A 25,775-nucleotide genomic window follows, 5' to 3' on the forward strand; every position below is an offset into this window, starting at 1 on the left:
TTACCATATGTAAAGAACGGAGGTGCCAAGGTCTCTCTTTTTGTCTCTGGATAAAGCAGGTCGGCTACAAGGGACAAGATGAGTGCGGGTAGATACACACTCAGAGTGCAGACACACAGATGGATGCATGCGACTGCAAAACTCACACATGCAAAAACAAAAGACGCACAGCGACAATGAGTGCGAGAAGTGAGCGGAGACGTGGAGGCATCACCGTCTATCCAGGTGTGTTGAAGATACAGTGCAGGCCACCACCTGTGTATGGGTCGGTCAGTGAGGATGACAGTGGTGGTGTAGAGATCTGATTAGTGCTGGGAGCGAGGCTCAGTAGGGTTTCTCATCAGGATCAGCTTTCAAACCAATGTTATAAGGGCACTTTTATTTCTGCAGGGGAGATTGGCAAACTGAGACTACGCTATGTCTATGAGAATAGGGAACTTAGGTGCTCCACCTTTTTATTTTATTATACCATGTGTGAATAGTTCAAAAAGGGGCAATGGAGTCATGGTATCCTCTCAGGTACTGGAAGAGAGGGCAGAGATATATTGTTTTTAAATGGCATTTCCTTTATCAAGACTTCCTTAACATTATCTCAAACTATTTCCGCAGACCCCACTAAGTCATGAGATGTGGAGAGGTCTGTTTTTAGTTAATTTTAAGTTTTTCAAAAAGAGATAAGCATGTCACATGGGATTTTTTTCTAAATCAATGACATGGTCACTCTATTTCAGGACCCCAACATCTCCATCTCAGAATATTGCCACTTTAACTTCTGCAAGGGGACATTTAAATATATAATTATTGAATGCGTTGGAAAGTGTCTTTTCAGCCCTGGAAGCGGCATTGATAAGTGGGCACTCTATAGATTATGGGTTCTTACACAAAGGGTCAGGACTTGAAATTGCTCAAAGGCCAGCAGCTGGAGGGTCCCTTCATGAAAATATGAGTGGTATTATCTAAATAACCTTGGTTCCCAGGGTAATACTAATGTATTCCATATGGATTCCATATTTTTAGAGTCCAAGAAGTACAGAACACTTCTGGTGTCTGATGAACTACGGGTGCACTTAATACACTGTTTCTATATACCCTGGACCACACTTCAAATATCACTAACTATATGATATGAAACTGATATAAAATGTCAAAAGTGAAATTAATCAAATGAGCCATGCCTTAAAACAAACCAACATTGCAGTTTAAGGTCTTTTAAAAAAAAATTCTAAATTAGTGTTTGTTTGCTTTTCTTATTCCTTTCTTCTTTTCTCGGTAAGAATGTCCTGTGCCTTCTGCACTTATATTTTTTGCCTCAGTGTTGATATGTGTGTACATGTAAACTTGTGTGTGTTGTGGAAGAAGATAAACAAAAATGCCTTAAAAAGATTAGGTAGCACAAAGAAAACACAGTGTGGAATGACAGCCAGAAGAAATCTGAATGGGATGCTTTTAGAGATTTACCAAAAATACTTTCAGTATTGTCACCGTTATTCATCATCAGTCATTATTTAGAGGTGTGAAAAACCGGCTACCGAACTGCATAAATCTTGTGAAATATGTGAATCTAACAAGAATCCAGGTGTTGAACAAGTCTCTGCCTTGAATAAAACCATAATGTTATTCAAGCTAATTAGTTTTCATGTTCATTGATGAATGAGAGAGAAGTCTAGGAAGTTTTTTTTCTCTCTCTCACTCCCCACTGCACTAATAGGGCTTTCAGTAAGATCATTACGCCAAAAAAGCTCCATCCTCGCTTTTTCCATTTGTTTCCTCTTCCTCAAAATAATCTCCAAAACCATCTGCTCTGGGAGTAAAATTACATGTTGCCTACCTCTCTTTCTGTCATCTAAACCTGTCTTTATGTCTCTCTCTTTGTCTGCCGTCAAAGCTCCTATAAAATCACACAGGAAGCAAAAGCTGGGAGGAAAAAACAGAACACTCAAACATAAGAGGTTTGTGAGCATCTCAAATGCACTCAGAGAGGCCATTAATAAAAATAATTAGCACAGGAGATGGGCGGAAAAAACGGGGGCCGGCTTGGCTGATGTAAAATCTCATTTCTGTTATTTAATTTATCAGAGACTAAAGCAGGAAATCCACCAATCATTTTGTTACAGCACAGAACTCCTACAACAGGCATCTCTATCCTAGAAGGACATACACGCACACACACACACACACACACACACACACACACAAATACACCCAGCTCCCATCATCAGCCAAAGGGGGCCAGAGGGGTCATTAGTGAAGGAAGAAGATCAGATATCACCAATTCATCTTGGTCAAAATGATTAGAGAGACAGAGAGAGAGAGAGGGGAATATATAGGGGGGCGGTTGTGTGCATTCCTGGTTTAATGTACTATTGTGATCTTGGAGTCATTAATCAAAAACAAGTAGACACACGGCCACAAAACGTTTCACACACCGCTCACACACGGTTAAGGTTAAGGTTGAGAGAGGTCAAGGTGATTATTGTCACTGTAATTCAAAGCAATGTGCAGCTCGTGTTGGAGAGTAATCACTTCAGTCTACACCCTGTGGCAACTCACATGCCATAATTATGTCTTCGTTGGGGACAGTTAGGGCCTGGCATTAAACCATTTTCTATATCAGTCACTACTTTTTAAAACCACTACTGGATGGCCAAAGAAGTGGTGGTGGCACATGGAGGGAAAAAAGATGAGGGGTATTCTAGAGTCCTCCAGCGTTTATACTTGTCAACTACTTCAGAAAAGTAGCCAATAGTTGGAGCTGTAAATTGCTTACTGTCTAATACCCAGTTTGGAAAAATATAATGGCTATAGTGGCTTGTTGATATATCTGAATGTGTCAGCACTAGAAAAACACACTCCAAGATGTCCCCTGAATCACTTTTTTTTTTTTTTGACAGTTGCTCACTGGCTGCGTACATCAAAACCAATTTTCGGGCTTCTCCAGCCGAGCCAGTTGAGAACACACACGTCAGAGACTTCCTCTGGCTTGGTCAGCTGACTACCTGTTTGTTCTCCACACACATTAGTGGTACGAGAGACTGGCCTAGACTTTTATGCATTAAATTCTGGAGAGATCCAGAGAAGGTGCATGAATTGGCCAAGCAAAAGTCTCTATGAATATGAATGCACATTTGTTCAAGCAGGCCAATGTGTGGGTCAGTGGCCCACATCATACATTGGTCCCTGTATGGAAAGGGTATGATAAAGCATTACACAAGTCAAGCTCATCTATATATCCCAATAACACATACAGTGTCTCAATGGGCTTTACAGGCCACACAAAAACAGCATGGGACTTACAAGCAGGAGGCTTGTTTTCCTTTATCTCAGTAATCGCTTTGTGCAGTTTTCAATAGCCTAATCATTCAGACAGCAGCAAGTTAAAAAACACACAACTGGAGCAATATTATGTGACAAAAAACAGAAATTAAGTCTGTAAAAAGCACAGGCTATGTGCATTCGAGTTTAAAAGTAAAATAAACTCATCTGAAGTGCTCAACTTAACAAAACTCCACGGGACAAACAAGCGGGAAAACCGTTAACTCATTGATTCCTTTTGAGCAATTTTGAATAGGCAATTTTGAAATTTACTTTAAGTCATTCAGCAGTTTCATCCCAGTTAGATCATCATTTTAAGCACAATCCGGATTGTGAGAATTGTGATTTGAAAAGATGATTGGAAATAGAAAATAATAAATGAAATATTTGACAAAAAGAACCTCAGATTGTGCTGTAATGAGTACCTCTTGAAAAAAGTAGCCGCTTGAAAGCAGCAGCTAGCTTCAAGCTGTCATTTGTGGAGCTTACACGGTACAAGCATGCACAAACACACACACATAAAACCGCATTGCAACAACTAAAGACACAAAGACAAGGAAAGAAGTACAGCGATGGACAGCGTTCCACTCTTGATGCTTCAGCACTGAAGTATTCCTACTGTGTATTGTAGTGTAGTGGATAAAAGACTCATATTCTGAAAAACACAGTGTGAAATATTTTGCTGCTGACTTGGTTCAGCTTGGAAAATATCTACTTAACGTCATACTACAATATGTACTGCACCAAGGAGATCCCACCAACATTACTTCATTCTGCGTGAAACTTTTCAATAACATTTTTACTGGTTGCAAGTCTCGTTAGGGGCAAATCATAAAATCAAATGAGTCCTGAATCATGGTAGTGACTGTGGGTAATAACGAGTATGATAATACAGTTGGAGGTTGACTGCAACAAAGGGACAGTGATGGAAAGTGATCCTACCGTGGTCTGTGATTTTACAAGACACAAGGTAGAGCTCCTTCAGACTTCTCCCCTCCTTGGCGATGATTTCCACACACCTACAGAGAGACACAGAGGGAGAACAAATGTTTGAAGTGTCACACGAGATATCTGTGTTCTGTACATTGTGTTTCACTTTAGCTTGAAGTCAATTCTGACCTGTCTCGAAAACACTGTAATGAGTGCGCACATGCAGCGGCTTTCTTTCTCTTAAACTCCCTCTATTACACACACACACACACACACAGGTTCCTCAGTAAAGGTTAAACAGTACAGCTTCAGGGTCACAACTGTTCACATATCCTGCCTCTGCTTTCTTTTAACACACACATTAATAATCAAACACCTGATCTGATTAAAAAAGCATGCACTAACACAGCGGGAGTATGCATGTGTATTTGTGCACATGCGTGTGTGCACACACACACACACATAGTAAGCTTGCTTACTTCAAAGAGGGATATCTGCATTCAACCCTGTGCGTCAGCCCAAAGGACCTACAGTGTGTGTGTGTGTGTGTGTGAGAAAGAGAGAGAGAGAGTATACACTAGGGAGAGCTAAGGGGAAGATCAGAGTATCTGTATCAAATAATTCTCTTTAAATGCCTCTAATGAGAGGAGTGTGTGCAACAACCAGATTTTGATCAACGCATTTGACCTATTAACCTTGAGGAGAAAATGTTTTGATCTTTGTGCCTGTGTTCCATCGTGAATATTTATGAGACAAAAAAGACAATTATACAAACAGACACACACACACACACACACACTATATGGCTCTCGTGTTTATGTGGAAAAAGAAAAAAAAAAACGTGGTGTTGAGCTGTCTTCTATCACTGAGCCTCACGTCAAAATGAAATGGGGGGACAATATTGAGTTCTGATACTTGCTAAGAACGAGCACTGTGCTCATACACTTTCCTGCAATATGACTGACAACTGAGGTTCTGAAACGCATTTCTCATATTCTCTCACTATCCACTGGCTTATCTTGCCATAAGCCAAGCGTGATATGTGAGGACTTGTTGAGACAATCCGGGCTTCTTTCCTTTCACGTTGTTTTTTCCCCCCACATGCTCACTGTCAAGCAAGCAGGAGTGACAATAGAAAGCAGATCAACAAGGAATTCAGTACGGTGAAATTTCCTCCTGAACAAAACATTACTTGTAAGCTTGTGGGTTTTTTTTTCTCCAGGATTCATTTAAGGTGACACAATTCATGGATTTCACTTGACGTGCGACATGTCACACTGTAGGATCAAGGAGGAAAAGAGAAAAGTTAAAATGTGTGTCATATTTCTAAAATCTTATTTCTGAGTGGAGCCAAAGCTGTTAAAATGTGCATCGGCTTGTCTGCTTTAGTTCACTGGACTGCATCTTCATATTTCACATTTTCTATTAAGTTTTGTTGCCCTGCAAGCCTCTCCGAGCTATCAAGTTGTAGTTTTCCTACGTTTTCATTGTCCCCCCACCGCTCCCTGGTTATTTTTCTCCCAGCCTCTTATCTTATCCCACTTGTCTTCTTCTTCTTTTTCTATCTTCCAATCTTTTTTCTACCATTCGAAGATGTGGATAAGAAGAAGTCCACTCTTGAAAATAGAAAAATACCTGTTGAAGTTGGTCATTCCTGATCCTTGTGCTGTGGCTAGTCTTAGATTAGATTCAGTTAAGTCAGCGGGATCACACTATCATGGTGTGTGTCTTGGGGCTATGGCATTAGTGCTGCTAATGAATGAATGCGCTGGGAAGAGTCGGTGAGGAAACAGAAAAAAAAGAAAGTAGCGATTCGGGGATGCAGTGGCAGAGGCCGAGGCGTAGTGAATCCTCTGGGAGCTTGTTACACTGTGCCTAGGGTCAGAGCAAAAGCAATTAGATCAGACATCAATGGATGAGGGAGGGAGTGAGAGGAGATGGAACACGAGTACAGTGGAAAACAGAGTGAGTCGAGATCTCTATACAGTGGCTAGAGGTTGAACAACGACGGGGGTTACATCGTGGGAGACTGACAGAGGTAAGCAAGCAAGGGAGAAAAAGAAGAAAGAGTAAGAGGCCATTAATATGACCGGGGTGAGGTGAAATGAGAGGATTGCGGAGACAGCAGAGGAGACGAGGGAAGATGGACTAAAGGTGTGGGATGTGATGGCTGAGGAATGGTTCACGCCACATGAAAGGCCTTCAAGGAGCAACAAGCTCCCACCCACCTCCAATCAAACCCCAGAAGGCTCAGCTGACATGAATTAGTGATCTGCTCGCTTTCAATAATGTACAGAGCCTGTGACAAAAGCCCCAATTGGACACGGTGTGCATACTGAACATTTAGATAGGCGAGGCCGCTGGAGATAACGCTGAGAGGAGAACATTAGGATGCACAGTAGAGAAAGCAAGTCAACGGCAAGGTGGTTGAGCTGGAGAGGCTGCTGGTGATGCTAAAAAAAAAAGGAGGAATAAGCAGTGAAATGTAGGATGAAGAGAAGAATGGGGGGGGGTGACAGTTTTAAGAGACTTTGTGGAAAGAAAAAAACTGTTTTGAAAAAGAGGAGAGCTGAAAATGGAAACGGCGGACAAAAAGAGGGACGATGCAGCTGATGCAGGTTGTGGGAAGTAGGATTAGGAAAAGAGGATAAGAAGAGGAACTGATGAAGTGACGGAGAGAAACTGTGTAGGGTGATGATGATGAGGATACAATGTGTGATACAGGAGTGGGAATAAGGCTGAGGCGATTGAAAGAAGTGTCAGAAAATGTGAGAGTAAAGACTCGGGAAAGTGATAAAAGAAGTGAAGAGAAAAGAGGATGAGTGGAGGGGGAAAGGAGCTAGACGGCACACAGTAACGAAAATAAAGGGTAAGTTGAGGGGAAGGTTAATTAGGATGATTTAGAGCAATAACAGAAAAATGAGTAAAGATGACATGTAAATGATGATGACAATTGAATAAGGCAAAAAAGTCAAGTTGTCACTGCTACCACAGAGGGCAAAAGATGCTCTCACAAATATTACAGTTGCATAAAAAAGTCCAGAGAAAGGATTTTGTTTTGTGTTGTGAGATAATATACAGCTCAAGGCCACATTTTCCAATAAAATGACATTAAAATAGTTTCCATGACAACTAAGGGACTGCATGTTTAAGCGATTAGTGTTACCAGCAGGCAGGGGAGAGAGAAAGGACCAAGGGAGCGAGACTCATCAGGGGTCAGTGTGTGTTTGGCTCACTGTCACCTCGCTGTCGGCAAAAACAGCTAGAGGTAAACAATAAAACTGTCACTCCTACTTCCATCTCATTCTTACAGTCGCATACAAACAAAATCAAAGTTTGGTTCTTGGCATGTCTGGGATTTGGGGCAATTTCTCTTCCTTAAACACAAAGTCATACACACATTTTCCATCTAAATTGAATTACCAGACACACACAACTGGACCTTGAGGACTTTGCTTAACCCAAAAACATCTTTTTTATTAAATCTTGTTTTCTTGCTAGCCAGCTAATGGTGCCTGCCAAAGAATATAGCCTTTGTTAGACTGCTTGACATGCTTAAGGATGAGAGGTAGAATTACAGCACAAAAGAGTTGATCCTAATTCTCCTAATATGTTCTCCCTGAAAGATAGAAAAGATGTACCACGTTTATTACTCAGTTACCAAGGTAACATTCAGTAGAGTACTTGTAACAGGACATAACAAGTTAATTGTTCTGAAACACCCAAAAGAGGTGCAGATGCAGCTATATATTTTCACAGCAAAGCGAGAAAACTAAATAAAGCAATTTGAATTGCTGATACATAATTGTTCTTCCCATGGAGTTTTTAAGCAGAAAACTTAATTTTGGTACTTTGAAACCATGGCAACTACATCCCTGCAAATTGATCTTGTTATTAACGAAAGCATTTTCCAGGGTCTTTACATATAAATGAGACCCAAAGGTATGACGAGCTAAGTAGTGTAGATTAAGGTGGAAATGCCACTCACTGAGGAGCCTTAATGCTTTTTTTTAAATATCCTTTATTTCCCAAAAATTAAATTTGCTCTTGGGCCTTATTTGTCCAACCTCTGCTCACTGCCATTGCAGTGCTTCATATAATGCATTAGCCAAATGAAAATAATTTTTAAATTTTAGGAACCACTGTGGCCTCATTACTACTCATTTCTGGAAAACTGCAAATAAAATGAACACAATTCATCTCATTAAAATTATATTTATATGCACTGAAGAGCCTCTCTGTAAAAATCTTTTAAGAACTCTTGAAACTTTTGAATAATAAAAGGAAAATGATTGACCAGCATTACCACAGGAAGTAAATAATATCTGTGCAATACTGAACATTAAGAAAATTGATTTTCAAGTAATGGTCGAGGTAGGGATTCAAGTCCCTCTTCACCTTCATCCTTCCAGCGCAGAGCTCTAGTGAATCATCAAGACATAGCAAAGCTTTCTAATAATCACTGTGTACATTTTCTGTAACATGGCCTTGACCGGTGTTTGATACATGAAAGGAAAGGATTATCACTTACAAACTCATCAAGCAACCAGCTGAGAACCTGCTCTATCTGAGGTCTATACTGTGCTCTGCACTCCCTAATAGGACAACTGGTCCTCAAGTGTGTGCATTTGTGTGTGTGTGTGTGTGTGTGTTTTGTTGTATAACCAGAGGTTAAACCTTGACAAAGCCTAGTGATCAGCCCTTAATCCCAGCTCACTGTTTGATCAAACTTAATCTCTTCTATGAGATTGTTGCCATAGTTAAAATTAGAAGCCTTTAATGGTTAGTTGAGATTGATATTGTGCACTGTATTCTACTTGTTATTTTACATGTTTTCTGTATTTGGTTATTTAGTATTTTTGACTACCATGTTAATAAAAATGTTGTAATCAAACCTCTAGCGTAAATAGAAGTGTTTTCAGTATCAAATCAGCTGTTAGCATTACCATCTACAGACATTAATCGCAATAAACTATAAATTATTGTGGATTTTTTAATTTTTTTTAACATGTTCATTATTCTAACGCTCCCATAGTCAGACCTCTCTCCACAGTTAGTTTCTATTATATTGTATAAATGAACATTTTGATTGTGTCCAGCATCCACTGGTGTAGAATTAGTTCATTTTTCTTATAAAAATGCTCTCTGTTGCACTTCCAGCCACCTTACTGAACAATGTCCACATGGTGCAAGCTGGAAAGAGTCTACAGTAAGCCTCAACAAGGAGATGTGGGACAAGAAAGGAGGGACAAAGGGAGTAAGGGACAACCTAATGTTTGTGTGCATTTCATTACAGAGAGAGTGCAGTTTGTGCTTGTGTGAATGTGTGCATGTGTCTCTCAGAGGTGAGGCTAATCTTTTATGCAGCAAAGCCAGAGGTATCCAAACAGACAGCCATAAAGGGGAAGAATAGTGACAATACTTGAGAGAAACTGAGGTCCATATTTATCACAAAGACTGCAGACAGTCTTCTAGCCAAACAACATGTGTAGCGCTTCTCTTTAGCTAGCCGATCACAATGAAACAGGAACAAAGACGCTGCTGGGAGAATGGCTGTAGGTAGGTACACTACCATGGTGCTCATCCCGCTCCTCACACGGCCCACAATTACACGGCTGTCTAGCCACACAAAAGAAGCAGAGAAATAGAAATAGATGATTTTCGAGAGAAGAGGGCGAAAAACAGAAAAAGTAAGCATGAAATGTATAAAGAAAAGCGGTTGAAGGTCTAGGGAGAGGTTGAAAACATAAAAGAGGAGGAGGAGGAGGAGGCAGAAGCGGTGACAGACGAGACTTCAGACTTCCATGGCTGTCTTTAGACTTAATGAAATGGAAGGGCGGAGCAGCAAAGAGGAGGCGAGCAAGGCAAGACGGGGGTTTATACTTCTGAGGAGAACGCTTTTGCAAAATGATTCTTGCTGTAAATTTTCTTTATATCACCCATAAATCCATACACAAGTGTGAGGAAGCGGAGTTCTGCTTCCTCAGACGATGAGCAACACTGAGTTTCTGGAATCCTCTGGACAAAAAAACTTTAAGACTTTTTTCATTGGGCTAATATAAATGGACATAAAAATATCCAATACCTGAAAAGAGCCCTTCAGTAAGCAAATACTTCATACTGAAGAAAAGCAACAATCTTGGAATGAAGCAATACGGATTTTATTGAATGAGAAGGAACATGTTCATTGCTTCTGAAATTGCTGACCCTCTGATAATCTGTGTAGAGCTGGACTATTGTCATGTTGCTGATTTGGGATATAACCAAAACTGTGCTCTCAACAAAATAAGGGACTGTTCAGTATCAGATGTTATTTTCTTATTTGCTGGCAAAAATTATTTGAAAATACAGGAAGGGGAACAACTTAAACTGAAGTGAAGTGAATATATTGAGAATTGTACATAGATGTAACTGCATATACACAAATATGTAAGAAAATGATGAAAAGTGCGTAAATGCATACAATGCACAATAGATGTAGCCTAATGTAATGACATAGCCTTCATGAACATTTCCCATATTTATTTATTGTTCTGATAAGAATTATGCACCCTTTTGCCAAGGCTGTCAGATACACTTTTTATCCCTATCTGTTTGAGCGTGTGTATTTGTGTGTCTTTAGTGTATGTGTGTGAGTTCCAGCCGTCTGAATCAGGGTCTGCTTCAGCAATTAGGGCCTGGATGATTTCCCAGGCTAGCCTGCCGTACCCACCGCTCAAATGAGAATCACATTCCTATTGTGTTCCACCACCGTTAATCATGTTTTCAAACGACTCTGCAAAACGACAAGGCATTCCAGCAGCTTGTCATCGGCCTGCTCAAAAATGTGCCGACGGGGTCATAACTGGAGCCATAAACGCCCATCATCCTCGGCTTTCCTGTCCAACCTGTGCTGTTTTGTTTGTCTGGGAATGGAAAAGCGAGCACAGAATGAGCGCACTTTTCAGGCCACCGCAGCCAACGGAAAGCAGAAATGCCAAGGTCCTTATATGTGCCGCTGTCTCCTCTCATCTCCATTGAAAGTTGGGTTCTTTAAATGCTTGACGCATTTTCTTCAGCTGTTGGTATTCAGTAATTGCAGAGTAAAACATTTCCTGTATTTTACAAATGAGCAAATTGTCACTTAGCATTTAAAGAGGTATACCATAAATACAATATTGAGGTCAAAGGTGCATCTGATTTCTGGAGATATTTTGATATAAATTCACCTGTAAAGTCATGGCTTTTATTACACACATCAGCCAACAAATTCACCATCTCCCAAAAACAAGTGTCACTCACAAACCAGTTGATTTTCCCATCACAAACCAGAGGGAAAAGCCAACTAAGCACTTTGTGAGGTTAAGTGGCAGTTATTCACGTAAAGCATATCCAAATGGACAGCCTGTTCCCTTGCCAACGCTGACGGGACTCCGTGATGCACATGCATAAACAGCATTTGAAAGCAGCTTCTCGGTTGCCAGCGGTAACCAAACTGGCCTGACATTGCTCACACAACATGGATTTCTGATAACTCTTCACAGTGCCTCGGCGGCTTCCTTCCTCTGTTGCACCTAAGCAGTTTCCCCGAGGACATGCAAGTGAGAGACTCACCTGGAAATGAAGAACTGGGTTCTGTAAAGCAGTGCCATGCCCCTATCTGCCTCCACGGTCACCCCACTGCAGCCATAACACAATAAATAACTCAGGAGAAAATGAGCACTGCCCCGTGGCAGATGGCGATAACACTTACAGCCTCAGGTCTGACTTGACACAGTGGTGTTTGTGCCTCTGTGTGTGTGTGTCGGAGAAAAAGTTAGTGGAGCTCAGCCCATGTGCGACTAACTGTTAGGTTAGAGATGGTTGCCCATGATAGATGTCACTGTGGGGAATAAAAGCAGTAGATGCATTTGCTTTCTTAGTGCCTCTCTTATTTCTGAAACATGTGGTCAGGTAGAGCAAACCCCTCAGTGCACTGTGTTTGATTATGGCATCCACAGCTTAAATTCGGCCTGTGTTTCTTGATTTTGCAGAAAACTAACCACTTAGATCTTCGGTTTGTAACCAAAAGAGCACACGGACAAGGACCCCGATTTTGGTTTCAGCATAAAGCAATCTTCTTATGAAGTTTCTTTTGTCTATAATTTCATCTTGAAATTCTTATTTTTGTCTAACATGAGAAAACACATGCCAATGCAGTACACATACTTCAATCTTGTTCCAATGAAAAACCACATAATTAAGGATTTTCTTTTTTTTTTAAGATGATGGTTTGGATGCTAACCACAAGGCCACCCGGATGCCACAGCGCAGTATGTTCTAAATTGTGAAATACAATACCTTTAAATTGATCGAGATACTAATTTAAAAAAAAAAACAGTTGAAAGAAGTTAATTTGTGCTTGAAACTATTAAAACCTTCTTACTTTACTGGCAGATTTTCAGGGCTCAATTCTCATTGACATAAATTAATTTACGAGAAAATGAATTTTCCCTTTTTGCTTTTAGGACATTGAAACAGGTCTCTAGCTCTCCAAAATCCAGTCCAAAAATATGCTATGGCATTCCTGCAGCATAATTAAATGTGATTTTTTTCCGGAGCAGATAACACAACCAGTAACTACCAGCTAATAACAGAATCTTGTTTCAGGCACTCAAGAAAACAGCCACTCTGACTGTGATAAATTGAGGTGAGCATGCCCCTCAGGGCTGCATATCCCACATGTCCACATGCAGAAAGAGGTGAACTATCACGATGTTTACCAATAGGCCTGACACAGTGGCACACGGTAACACACAGTGTACACCCTCCGCCCACTCAGCCATGGCTAATTGCTCTGCACTTTGATTACCACCATCTATTTTAATGAGAGCTTACCAAAGCATTCTCTCCTGCCCACTTTCTCAGTCAATCACACATGCAAACACGGTACATACATGCAGGAGTGTGTGCATGCCATTTGGACGCACACACAGAAAAGAGAAGAGAACAATACTATGAACCGTGTTTGTCCCGGTGGCAGGAAATTGGAGGGTGTTCATTAGGCTAATGGATATGAAGAGGAAAGGAGAAGGGGGATGAAGATAGAACGGGGGAAGGACAGGAGGGAGTAGGGATGGGAGGGTGGGAGGCCACTGAATTATACCACAACAAATTCTGTACAATGGCCCAACAAGTCATATTGCAGTGTGTAATCTCCATGCTACTGCGATAGAAAGAGAGATACTTCAGTTACACAAACTGGCTTTAATTACGCTGAATTTGCCTCATATGTCGGCCCCTGTTGAGAATGAATGAGCTGTTGCATTTTTGCTCCTGCAGCTCGGCTGGATGGACTCAGCTTCATTAAGATCACTGGTCTACCAGCACACACACCAGGATGACAAAGCCTAATCAATGGACTCACACTGTTCTAAAGACTCTGGGAGAGCAGAGACAGTAGATACTGAACTGGACAGGGTTGCTGATCGATGGTGAAAATGTGTGCTTTCCAGTGTGGCTTCCTACATCCTTTATTTTCCTTTCCACATGTTGGAGCATCTGTCACTGCACTGCATCTTTTCCTCAAAAGTTACAATACCTTACATTTTTCTCCCGAGACCGAAACATGATTAGACAGTCCTTGACCAAGAAGTGTGCTTCACAGAATGTCCATAAAGAGCAAGAAAGAGCGAAGGGAGACCAGAACATTAAAAAAAAAAAACAGAAAAAAGATGGAGTGTGAAAGGAAAGAGAGCATTAAAGGGATGGAGCACGGCAACCGCATTACAACCACAGCTATGCCAGATCACGTTGTCACAGTCTGTCTCATCGTTTTACGAGACGTTAGGTCGTCCATGAAACTAGTTCAACATGTCTAGTATAACAATCATCAATACCACAAAACCACACATGCATACACATACGGCAAAAACAATTGTTAAGTGGGAAAATGTTGTTCAGGAGAACAGAGCTTCAAACAAAGCCCAAGGTGAGGTTACATGGAACGTGCAACCTTAAGGTAAGAAGTGTGTGAAATGTGTGTAAAAATACATATTTTCAAATGTAATAAAACCTTTTTACAGCCTGAATGAACCTGCACTAACACAGCAAAATAGTAGCACTGTCTACGACACTATTATTACAGAAAATATTAGGTTATACGTTTCTGGAGCCAACTTGCTAACAGTACAAACACAAGGTTTAATGGAAGTAGTCCTAGCATTCCTCTCACCTCATTTCTATAGCCTAACACTTTCTCCTTCTGGATATTATCGCTGAATTGTTGATTTACAGCGCATGCAGCAATGCCTACCTAATTCCTCAGTGGTGTTATCATTGTAAGTATCACACCTTACCAATGAAACACACAAGGCACACTACAAATAAAACCCCCACATAAAAAAGAATAATCTGTAGTACATGGAGACAGCTCTAGCATATACTGTGAAAACTATCTGCTAATCCAATTGTTCCCTCCGTGGGGACAGGACAGAGAGAGATCCTAATGAGAAACTGGTGGCTAAATAACCATGATGGTAATAACAGTGGGAGCGTCTCTCAGAGCAGGAGTTTGACTCTGGTGATACACAGCCATTAGGTATTCATGAAAACAGATGTTGCTTTGCTCGCAACCTCATTGGCCCAAACACCCCTTGAAAAAGCCAGAATCCTAAATGAATTTCCCAACGGAACGCGCCGTTTGATCCCATGCCAAGAAAAAGTGCGGAGATTTTCATGCTATAGGAGAGGGGGAGAGATCGCAGGAGAAGGGGGGAGAGGAGGAGGGAGGGAAGACGAGACGGGGTAAGAAAGAAAGGGAGAGAGAGAAGTGTGGTTTATCCCCCTTGAAGTTGCTGTCTTCTCTCATAACGCCCCTCCAACATCAAACCTCATATGTCCAAAGATGCCATCTTTAGCATAGGCTAAGAAACAAAATCCTATTAGCTTGATAGCAAAGTGAATCTGTTGAAGCAGTCTCAACCAGGCGACGCTCCAGTGGCTTATCACTGGCTAAGCAGACAGAGCTTAGGCAAGAGAAGGACAGGAGAATGGGTGAGGAGACAGAGGGAGGGGGGACAAAGAGAGAGACGCCCCCCCCCCCGCCAATAATCTGGAAATTTAGCAGTTAATTTTGCTCTTCACATAATACAAAATAAATAAATAATTCTGTTTATTACATATGTTTTGTTTTTTTATTCTCCTTCTTAGATTCTGGTGAATAGTCAACACCATTTTGTATAACTGGAAGCATTTTCTGAAGTGCTATTATGAAAAGAGAACCAGCTTTACTGTCAACTATTGTGGCCAGTGTCTACTTACAGTGTGTCAAACTGGATGGGGACATCAAAAGGAAAAAAAAGTAAATCTTTAAACTAATCTGCTTCTAATTTTCATATTTTTGGTAAAGCCTCCAAATGGAAAAGAGTCTCTTTGTCTTCATTTTGCATATTATTCCATATAGAGTAATTTTATTGTCAGTGTTAGTTGCTGGCAAATGGATACTGACTATGACTATTTTTCTCGATAAAGTTGGATTCTCTTCTATTCTACGTACTGTATAGGAAGATTGCAAAAGTAAAATAATTCTATAAATCGTCACTCTCTCACCCTACTTTAAAGACTGCCAAACATTACTGTAGAGGTTAATCAGTTTCTCTTTTGTCACATGTTTTGTCTGTGTCCGCCTTTGTCTTTGTAAAAGAGTGACCGTCAATAGGCTGTACTTTCACCTGAAAACATGAGAAAGAAGATGAGGAATGAGAATAGGGAACCAGATGTATAGCCTTTGTTCCATTTCCTTTCTATAACTATTGATATTGCAGTCATCATCCTTACAAAGATCTTCTATTTAGTGTGCTGGCGCAATGGACCACGGCTGGTGGTTTGGAGAGACAGAGGGAGGAAGACAGAGTAGAAGAAGAACAGGCTTTTAAAGACAGTGTTGTTGATGGATATGATTATAGCCTCTTCATGCTACCCATCCGTTCTCTATAGATTCCAGATGATAACAGTCCTTGGACCCTCTTGTTCTTCTTCTCCCTTCATCCCTCTGAATATTTTTCTCTTATCCTGTGCTTTTCGCCCCTTCATCTGAACATCCCGTCTTCTTCTCCTGTCTTCTCAGCCTTTCTGTTTCTCTTTATCCCCCTTTTCTCTCTGAGGCCTTGTTCTTTCTCTCTGTTCTTCCCTCTCTCTGCTCCCTAAACCCGGTGCACTGTCTTTAATTCCCTCCTCCCCATAACACCATATTCTTCTTACAATCACTTCCCCTCTACCCTCCTCATGTGCTTCACAGGGAGCCAACAAACCACATCACATGTCTAAGGCGCCCCCTTTCTCCTCCCAAACAACCCCTCTTCAACCCCTACTATCTTTTTCTCTTTACCACTGCTTCTCATCCTTTCATGGCCATCATCCCAGTGCGCCTCCTTGCAGTTTACGACAGTGTTCACATTTCCAAAGAAAAAATACTGCCCAATGGGTGGTACGTGTTTGCCTCGAAACACATTAGCAGTGCCGAGCGAAACGCTATGACAAATGACAGGAAACTAACAGTGGGGATCCTGCTGGTCATTCAGCCAGCCAGCAGAAGCACTGGAGTGCGCTCCACCACAACACTGAGGCTCAAAGTGAAACCAATCCTCCAACGCCATACAATATCTGCCTTAATCTTACTCAAGCTCCGCTCATTACACACTCAGCATGGGCCGGAGACAGGCAACACAGGGAGCTATGCGGCTGGGATTTGTACGCCAACTATGTGTGAGTTAGCGTGTGCGTAGACGCAACGATGTGGTATCGCTATCACTGCATGACTAAGCCACAGTAAAAGGGTGTGTAATACGCCATGACACTGTACGAAGATCAAGTAGATTTATAGTCCCCATCATCCCCTCCCATAAGAGACAAAACCATAGAGAATGTTAATTTCCACCGCCATAAACAACCATAATAAGCATCACACTGACATGTGAGCATGCTTGTATGTCTGCGTAACAATCAGCATACTGTGATACATCGAGTCTGTGTACATGACATTCATATGCTAGTGTGGATGTGTAAGTATGTCCTTGTGTGTTTCACCATGCGTGTGAGAGCCCAAGTGTGTATGTGCATGTCTCCTTTTTACCTCATTACCACAGTAAAGGCTAAAAAAAAAAAACCTGACCATGCTTCATTCCTCCTCCGTCATGCGAGGTGAGGTCATCCAGAGTAAATTCAGACAATCCTAATTGTGCAGGGTGATAATGTCCCCGCATAAAGACTAACATATTTCAACTGACAATAATTCTCCCTGTAATCCAACAACTTTTCAGCACCCTCCAGTATCCAGCTTACATTCAAGGACAGGCGGAGAAAGAGCCGTGCCAAAAGCTGGAGGGCTGATCTACAAAACAGAAGCAAAAATCTGAAAAACAAAAAGAAATTTTGGGCACAATGACACACACTAACATGCGAGCAAAAATCACTTCCTTGCATACATTATTTTCTCACATGCTTAAACAACCGTGAACACACACACACATGTACAGAAAGTCTACTGAAAGCAGCAGACTGGAGGGCTGGAGTGGTACGGCTCCCAGTCTGCCAGTTCAGTTTTATGTCTCGGCTTTGAAACAAATCCACACAGCATGGGAGCTCACTCCACCACCTGAGGTGTGTGTGTGTGTGTGTTCATGTGTGTGTCTGTATACGTGCGTGTCCACCACCTGTTTGTTAGTATAGAGAGCCAAACTCCATCCACTTCCAGGGGGTGCACTTGGATGCATGTGAGCGTGTGCACATGATTGTTTGTGTGCGTTTACGTGCACGTCCTGCATGTGAGTGTGTACCTGTGGTGTGTGATCCATTCTGTTTTCCACATGAAGCTGTTCCTCATTAATCAATTTATGGTGGGACAGCTATATGAGCCGAGGCTCTCTTCCACTCCTTCACAATAAAACCTCCCTGGGCTTCTTTCCTCCTCCAGCTCACATAACCCACCTTCTGGCCAGATCGGGTCATACACAGTCACAAGAAAACCACAATGAGGATTACTGGCCTGGGCCAAACACATGTTATGATTATTCAATTTTTCAGTTGAAGTCCTGTGCATATATACAGTTTATTCCCTTCAATACACTATTGTTAAGATCACAATTTCCTTTGCCAGGTTTTCTTTTACAGTACGGTTTGTGAGAGTGACCTAATGTCTGCATTGAACTAAGCAATAAGTTGCTGCCAAATTACATAATTCATAGTACCTTTTCCAAAATTCTGGATTCTTGGGTTCAATTAACACGGTTGATTCCTGGCAGAATTGAGAAACAGTGGCTATAAAATGTGTACCAATGATAGATGTTCAAAAATAAAAGTAAAAAAAAAAAAATGTATTTAAAAATCATGCAGTGGGACACCTCTGACAGCCGTGGGCCAATCTGTTCGACCGCATGTCCTATAGCCTAAACTTTTTCTTATTTCTCATGAGCCCCACAGAGGGGACATGATAAATGCAGCAGAACAATGTTTTATCTCATCTGACATCCCGACAACAAGGAAATAAACATAAGCTGACAGCCAATCAGATCGCCCATCTGCTGGTCTGCCTTGCAGTGGTTGGATAGTCCGGCAAGTGGTGAAGGAATCGCTTCTGTGAGGGACACAGCCCGGAGATGGTAAGTGGGGGAGCGAGAGGTTGAAGTAAGAGAGAAGAGAAGCAAGAGAGGGGAAACACGGGGAGAGTGGAGTGGGCAGCCACATGGCAACTCCGGGCTATTTGATTGGTGGAGGCATGCAGGCAGCCAGGCAGGAAGACCAGGAAATGTAATTCAGGGAGGCTGTCTGAATATGACATCTCTGGGAGCTATTCAATCTGCAGCCAAACCCTCAAGTGGCGCCTCGCCTGGCATGGTGGCAGTGAGGTTACAACTGTGAGCTCACTGCCTGTCAACCCCACTACACCCTCTGCGGAGAAAAAGATATGACAGAAAGAGAGGAGAGGAGAGGAGAGGAGAGGAGAGGAGAGGAGAGGAGAGGAGAGGAGAGGAGAGGAGGAAAAATACTAGAATGAAGATAAATATATTTATATACTGACAATGTAACTAAAAAAAGGTGCAGCCAAGAATAAACAAGATTTAAATGGAGTGGGTGAACGTCTGCAGGAAAGGCGTAGGGAATGCCAAGAGACAGAGGCACAATGGGACTCCGGAGAATGAATGGGAGAAAAGCTGAAGAAGGAAAGGCGGAGTGAGTGAGAAAGTGATCCAGGCGCCGGCTGTGATTCTTCTCTGTCAAGCACGGCTCATAGAGAGTAGTGATAATTGACAGCAGTGGCTGACGTTTTTCACCGGACCACTCTATTCATTACAAAACCAAAACAATCTACCCAACTCCCATCTACTATGCCTTTAGAAGTACATTAAGCAACTGCGCTGCATATCTGTGTCTGTCAAGTGGATCTAATACAGAATGTCCTGTATTAAATGTTATGCTGTACAAATGGGAGCAATGTGGAGGGACTAGATTAGGAAATGTGCTTTGGGTCAAAAGTGGAATCCAGCGGTTTCAAATCAAATTCAATAAATTTGCCAGTGAAATGTGCTTTCAAAAAAATTTTTAGACATCGGACCCAAGTAGAATACAGTCATTTTTTTTTTTACATTGCATGATTTAGATTTGGCACGCATAGACAAATGAAAAAAAAAAATGTGTAATTGACTGGAAAAAATAAAAAGTTACAAATATATCTGCGTGTATTATTCCTGAGTGCTTTATTACTAAGTGGCTTTATTAGGTACACCTGTACTATCAAACGCAATCCAATGCAACCTTTCTGCAGTCTACAATCATGATGCCTTTGTTTTAAAAATCTATTTATGTGTTTTGGCATTGAGATCACAGTTAGATCACTTTGACCTCAACTATAAATATAAAGTTGATTTTACACATTTCTGACATTATTACCAACTTAACTGAACATTGCTTCATAAAGACACATGTTATGGCTGGATTGATGTATTGAATTGCATTAGATTGTGCAGGTGTACCTAATAATGTGGCCATTGAGTGCGTATTACCTGATTATTATTATTATTAGTTTTAAAAAGGGATACATTTAGGGGTGTGTTTTCTTGTGTGTCAACCAATCATCTCTTGTAGTGTTGACATCACCCTCAATGCAATCCAAGCTCCACCACATTGCCCAAATTTGGGATTTCCTGCTCCAAACAAAGACACAGGCAATTAACCCAGTTCAAGCCATCAAAATGTCCCTAATTAAATATTTGGGTGACCTCACTGCCTCAAGGTACTATGCATAAAGTTTACAGTTTGACATAATATACTGCAACACGGCATTTTATGGAACAAAAATAACGCAACACTTCAACAAATAAAATCTATGAACACATGCTCACACACACGTCATCACACGCATTTTCCCAACATGGGGTAGTGTTCTCTTGTATTTTAACAGAATGCACCTGGACCCAAAGAGAAATGACATCATGGGAGGAAATGAGTGAGCGTCTATGGTAGCTAATACTTCCCATTCTGCCATTCAGCTCCACTCCCTGTCATTCACATCCATTTGGCTTCCCTGCGGTCGTTCCCGCTGGTTTTCGGGGTTTCGTATCCATTCCTGAAGAATCTTATCAGTCGAGTTATGACTTCACTGTCTAGTCCTCACCAGTGAGCATTCAACCTCTGAGGTAGTCGATGACAGCTCACTACTGGATACAGCTCCAAAAATCTTTTATCAAGGCCATTCATTCATACGTGCATACAGATAGAGATATTCAGAGACACAAAAAGACACACAAACAGAATCACTCACCCCTCCAGTCTCCCTCCCTCCCTCCTACACAGACACACTCATCTAGCATTTCATCCCAAAGAGACTGTACACATTCAAACAAACAGAGGAGACAGTTATTGTCCGAATGCAATTATCTTGTACTGTCCATCTACTTGACTGGTGTGGGACAAAGGGCCCTCTGTTGATGAGGCTAGCAGCGTGTGAATAGGAGGTTAGACATCCTTGGCCTTTTCCATGGCTGCGGACATTCAATCTGCCATCCACACATCCCAGTGGATCTGATAACACTAAACAAACCCTAGAGAGAGAGAGGGAGAAAAAGCCAGACGCTAATGGCTTTAGTATTGTGTGTAAATCCTCTCTTATCTGCCTGCTCTCTGTGTTAAGAGACTGGTCAAGGGCAGTGGGAAAGAATAAACTCTATAACAGCAATGCTGTGTGGCAGCAACGTAAACAGTTTGGAATAGGGCATGATCATGCAAAGGCAAACACACGATGAGAAACACACCAAGAAATTCCATAAATGAAACGCACACGAACGCACTTACAGATATACACAAACCTTGCTATGCAGACTGATGCCAGAAAAGGCTGACCTGGCATTAGACTGGAGCTAATTATCCTCAGCCTCTCCCATTGGAGTTGTCTGACATGAGCGTGCACGGACGCGCACACACACACACACACACACACACACACACACGCACGCCCACTAATTGTTGTGCTGATTCTCTCTTTAGCACTGTCTTGTCTGCGTCTCGCGGCGACAGAACAGTAAGAGGGAGAAAATTAGTGGAAAGGTAAAAGGAGCGAGGATGGGAGGAAAAGAAAAGACATGGTGGATTATCCCCCTAATCCCCCCGTCCCATTATAGGGGGGAGGCTCAGCTTCTGATACATTAAGAGTACAGTAGGAACCTGCTTCTCTTTCTTTCTCTACCCCTCTCACTCCTCTGGTTCTCTTTTTTCCACATCCCGAGCTTTGTCTGAGAGGTTCCTTTTTTCTAGAATTTTTACTCTTCTTGTTTTGTGTTGACTAATTTAATCTACCACATCTCAACCTATTAACATTACAGGGCTGACAAATCAAATACAATAAATACAAAAGAGGATGCTTTATTTTTTGTGTGCTGACGAGATAAAACAGAGATTACATTTTTGTGATATTCTATAATGTCATGTGAATTTCTATGTTTGTGGATTTTTTAAATACTTTTTGGGGAGCATTTCTAACAGAGAGATGGCATGCAACAAATGCCAAATGTCCTCAGCTGGACACTACTGGCAACAAGGATGCCTTGCCAGTGCTTTTAATTAGGTATGAAGAGCAATAAACTTAAAGATAAGTGCATTACCTATAATACGTGGCTTTTCCCAGTCATTCGGACCATGTGAATGATCAGCCTTTACCTTTCTCTTGGGATAGCATGCAGCTGACTCAAAACAAACACTCCTCATCAGATTGTTGCAGTACCAGTGTCTTTCTTTGAAGAATAAATACCCATCTTTTAATTGTTACTTATGACTTAACAGAATGAAGAGGTGAGCACTGATCAAAACTGACAAAAGCAACCGAAGTAATAAACACTTTGTTATGCTGAAGAGAGCCTCACGATCACTCCCCTCTCCTCTTTCTTCCTCCTTTTCATGCACAGTCACACACACAATCTCCTCCTGTCCAGAAAACAGTTCATTAGAAAATATATTAGCAAATTTCACTGGTTTGACTAAATTATGATCATGTCAAGGCACCATTCAGTTGCACGTTGAAACTAAAAGCTGCGCCATTCTCTTGTGAGAACTTAAATGCAATACATTTTTTATATTTAATAATTTACTATATACAGTAGAAATATTTTGATGCTCTGTCTTTGTGAAAGCTTTCCGTTCTTGCACAGAGATGTATACAATGTGGTAGTGATGACAGAAAAGGTAAATATGTAAAATTAATTACAATAGTAGTTTCTTCTGCAGTCTACTGCATCATGGCTCAGGGTCTAGGAGTATTCATCCATTACAGCGATCACTGCCACGTCCTATAAAGAATCAATTCTAAATGTCAGGCTACAGATTATACAGGCCAGAAAGCAGATACTACTTATTTGTGAATAACCTCTGACTGACTCTGTAGCAGCTACAAGAACTCAAAGAGGAGACTGTGCACATATATGCATGTAAGAACAACTTCCTTCATTACAGCAACACAACCCCATGTCTGAGATGTCTCTCTGAATGAGGACATCTCTACGCCAGTGTCCCAAACACAAAGGCAAGAAAGAGGTCCATGGCCTGAGAACTGAGACGTAGTGGAGTTGGGTGTCACCTTTTAGACATGTTCCAAGGCTGTGGGCTGTCAGAGGCTGGCAGTCTGACCGCCTTCTTCTTAAGCTGACAACAAATACTGGAGCCTGGGCCCTCTTAGGTGCCTTCCCCTGGGAAAAAGACTATCACTGACTGAGTTGCTGCTCCTCATTTGTGACTCACATACCCACAGAGAAAATTCCAAAGGACAAAAGAAAAGGGATGCTCCTTCCTCCTAAAATCTACATGTTCAAACATCAATAATCTCTCTAGAACACAAATACACAATAGCTCTAGTTTTCCTCACTAGTGGCTAAATTATGGTGAATTTATACTCTTGACTTGCATGCATGCCTCCCAACACACACACACACACACACACACACACACACACACACACACACACACACACACACACACACACACACACACACACACACACACACACACACACACACACACACACACACACACACACACACACACACACACACACACCTTCACACCTCCAGTGCGCAGTATGTGCCAGGAATAGGTGGTGGATGTAATGAGTTTGTCTACAAGCTGTTATAAAATGACAGCTGTGAGTGTGGACCCCATCACTAGCAGACACATCCCTTTCTTGTACGCCGAATACAAGCACACACAAACACACACTGCTGCTGCTGCTGCTGCTACGGTGTACTTCCCTGACTGCATACTTCTGTCAATACCACTTGTCTTTCAAGGAGTGAGTCAACTGTTTGAGAAGTAAAGAGGAGTGTGATACAGGTAGTTCACACTTCTGTGTGGCTGTATGTTTGCATACACTTCTGGCTTGCACTTATCTGCTGTGGACAGATGTCCTCCCATGTGTGATACGTGTGGCAGGCATGGTAATGTGTGAATTAATGCCACACAATCACAACTCGCAGTGTGCATCACGTAGCCTGCAGCTTTAATTCACTCAGTCTCCTCCTTTCAATCACGTTCAAAATCTACCCATCAGTAATTCATCTTCAGGTACCTCACTCTCGCTCTCTCACCATTCTTATCAGAATCATCACCAGACTCTGAGGCACTTTAATTGACAAGTACAAGAAAAGAAAAAGGAAATTTTCTTGTTAATAACTGAAGCAGCAGTCGGCCAATTAAGGACAACTAGAAAGGGTGTACTAAAAGCCATACTATATATAGTGGACAACACGCGCTACCATATTAAATGCTCGACATAACACTTTCTATCAGTACTTCTACCTTTAACAAAGTCTTGCTCCCTTAAAAGTCTCGGAAAAGCATTAATTTGCATTCTTCCATTTTTCCATCCTGCCATCCATCCATCCGTCTGTCTATCAATCTAAAAAGCAGGACTGTATCTCCTTCCATCCTCATCGCTCCATCTGTCCATCACTGCTCATTACTCTCCCAATTTCCAATCCCTCCTCTGTCATATTTGTGACCATCCATCCATCTTCTTAAATAAATACAACAGAAACTGGAGCATGTAAGAATATATGAATTCTCTAGTGTTGGAATAAAAGTGCCGCCACTTTTGTTGACATGAATGAACTCCTAATTCACAAAGCCTTAAAACTGAGGTCAGCAGTTCTCTGGAAAGCGCCAGAAAAAAGACGGATTTTGAAAAAATACAGCTCTCTTCCCGCAGCTCTCCCCTCTCTGTCCCTCCCACCACAAAAGCACGGGCACAGGCTTCTTAGGTGCAAGAAAATGAAGTTAGTAGCTTAAATTATTTCAATAGTGATTGTGATCCCAACGCCATTATATAGCAATTTTATGAGAATTACCGGCCTGTTTCCTTTGCAAAGTTTTGGACCTGCCATGACACTACCCAACAATCCACTGCAACACATTAGGTAATACAGGAAAATGTTAGCAGCTTCATCGCAAAGATCTCTTGATCTCTGAAAGACTTTGCTGATAATGACTCGCGTTTTACCATATTTATTGTCAGCCTCTCTTTTTGACGAGTCTGCTTTCCTTTATTTGGGTTGCTTTGCATTTTAGGCAGTTGTGGATGATGCTGGAATAGAAATAGAGGTAGATTTCGAATAAAATAGAATAGAATAGACTTTCTGCCATTGAATCAGGTTTTCACCAGCACCTGAAGGGACCATAGATGGAAGGGACGTGCACGTGTGTCTGCATTTGTAAAACAGCCAATAGGACCATTTTTTCTCTGAGGGGACCTGTGATTGGTCAAAGTCTCCCATCATGGGCTAGATTTTCAAAAGCCTGAAAATGGAGCCAGGAGGAGGTGCAGAGATCTAGTTTTCTCTCAGAACGCTTGAATCACAATATGCTGAAAGGTTATTATGGATTTTTTGCCCAGTAACACCCAAGATAAACTGCCGACACTAACTTTAATGCTGAAAGTTCTCCTGCAAATCCACAGGCAGAACCATTAAAAAACCCATTTGAAACTACATGATGTTTCTGCAGTTACAGTTAATTAACTTGGCAATAAGGAAGTAGTTGAT

General features: G+C 41.5%; 1 protein-coding gene across 1 annotated transcript in view; it reads right to left on the reverse strand.

Annotated features, from left to right (window-relative positions):
• fbxl17 (F-box and leucine-rich repeat protein 17) overlaps positions 1-25,775 on the reverse strand; it is a 205,606-nt gene that overhangs the window by 59,516 nt on the left and 120,315 nt on the right. The window contains exon 9 of the mRNA XM_070833634.1: positions 4,255-4,331. Within this exon, the coding sequence (XP_070689735.1) occupies positions 4,255-4,331 (77 nt within the window). The remainder of the gene's footprint in view (positions 1-4,254; positions 4,332-25,775) is intronic.

Source organism: Pempheris klunzingeri, chromosome 7, assembly GCF_042242105.1.
Source record: "Pempheris klunzingeri isolate RE-2024b chromosome 7, fPemKlu1.hap1, whole genome shotgun sequence".
NCBI classification, from domain to species: Eukaryota; Metazoa; Chordata; class Actinopteri; order Acropomatiformes; family Pempheridae; genus Pempheris; species Pempheris klunzingeri.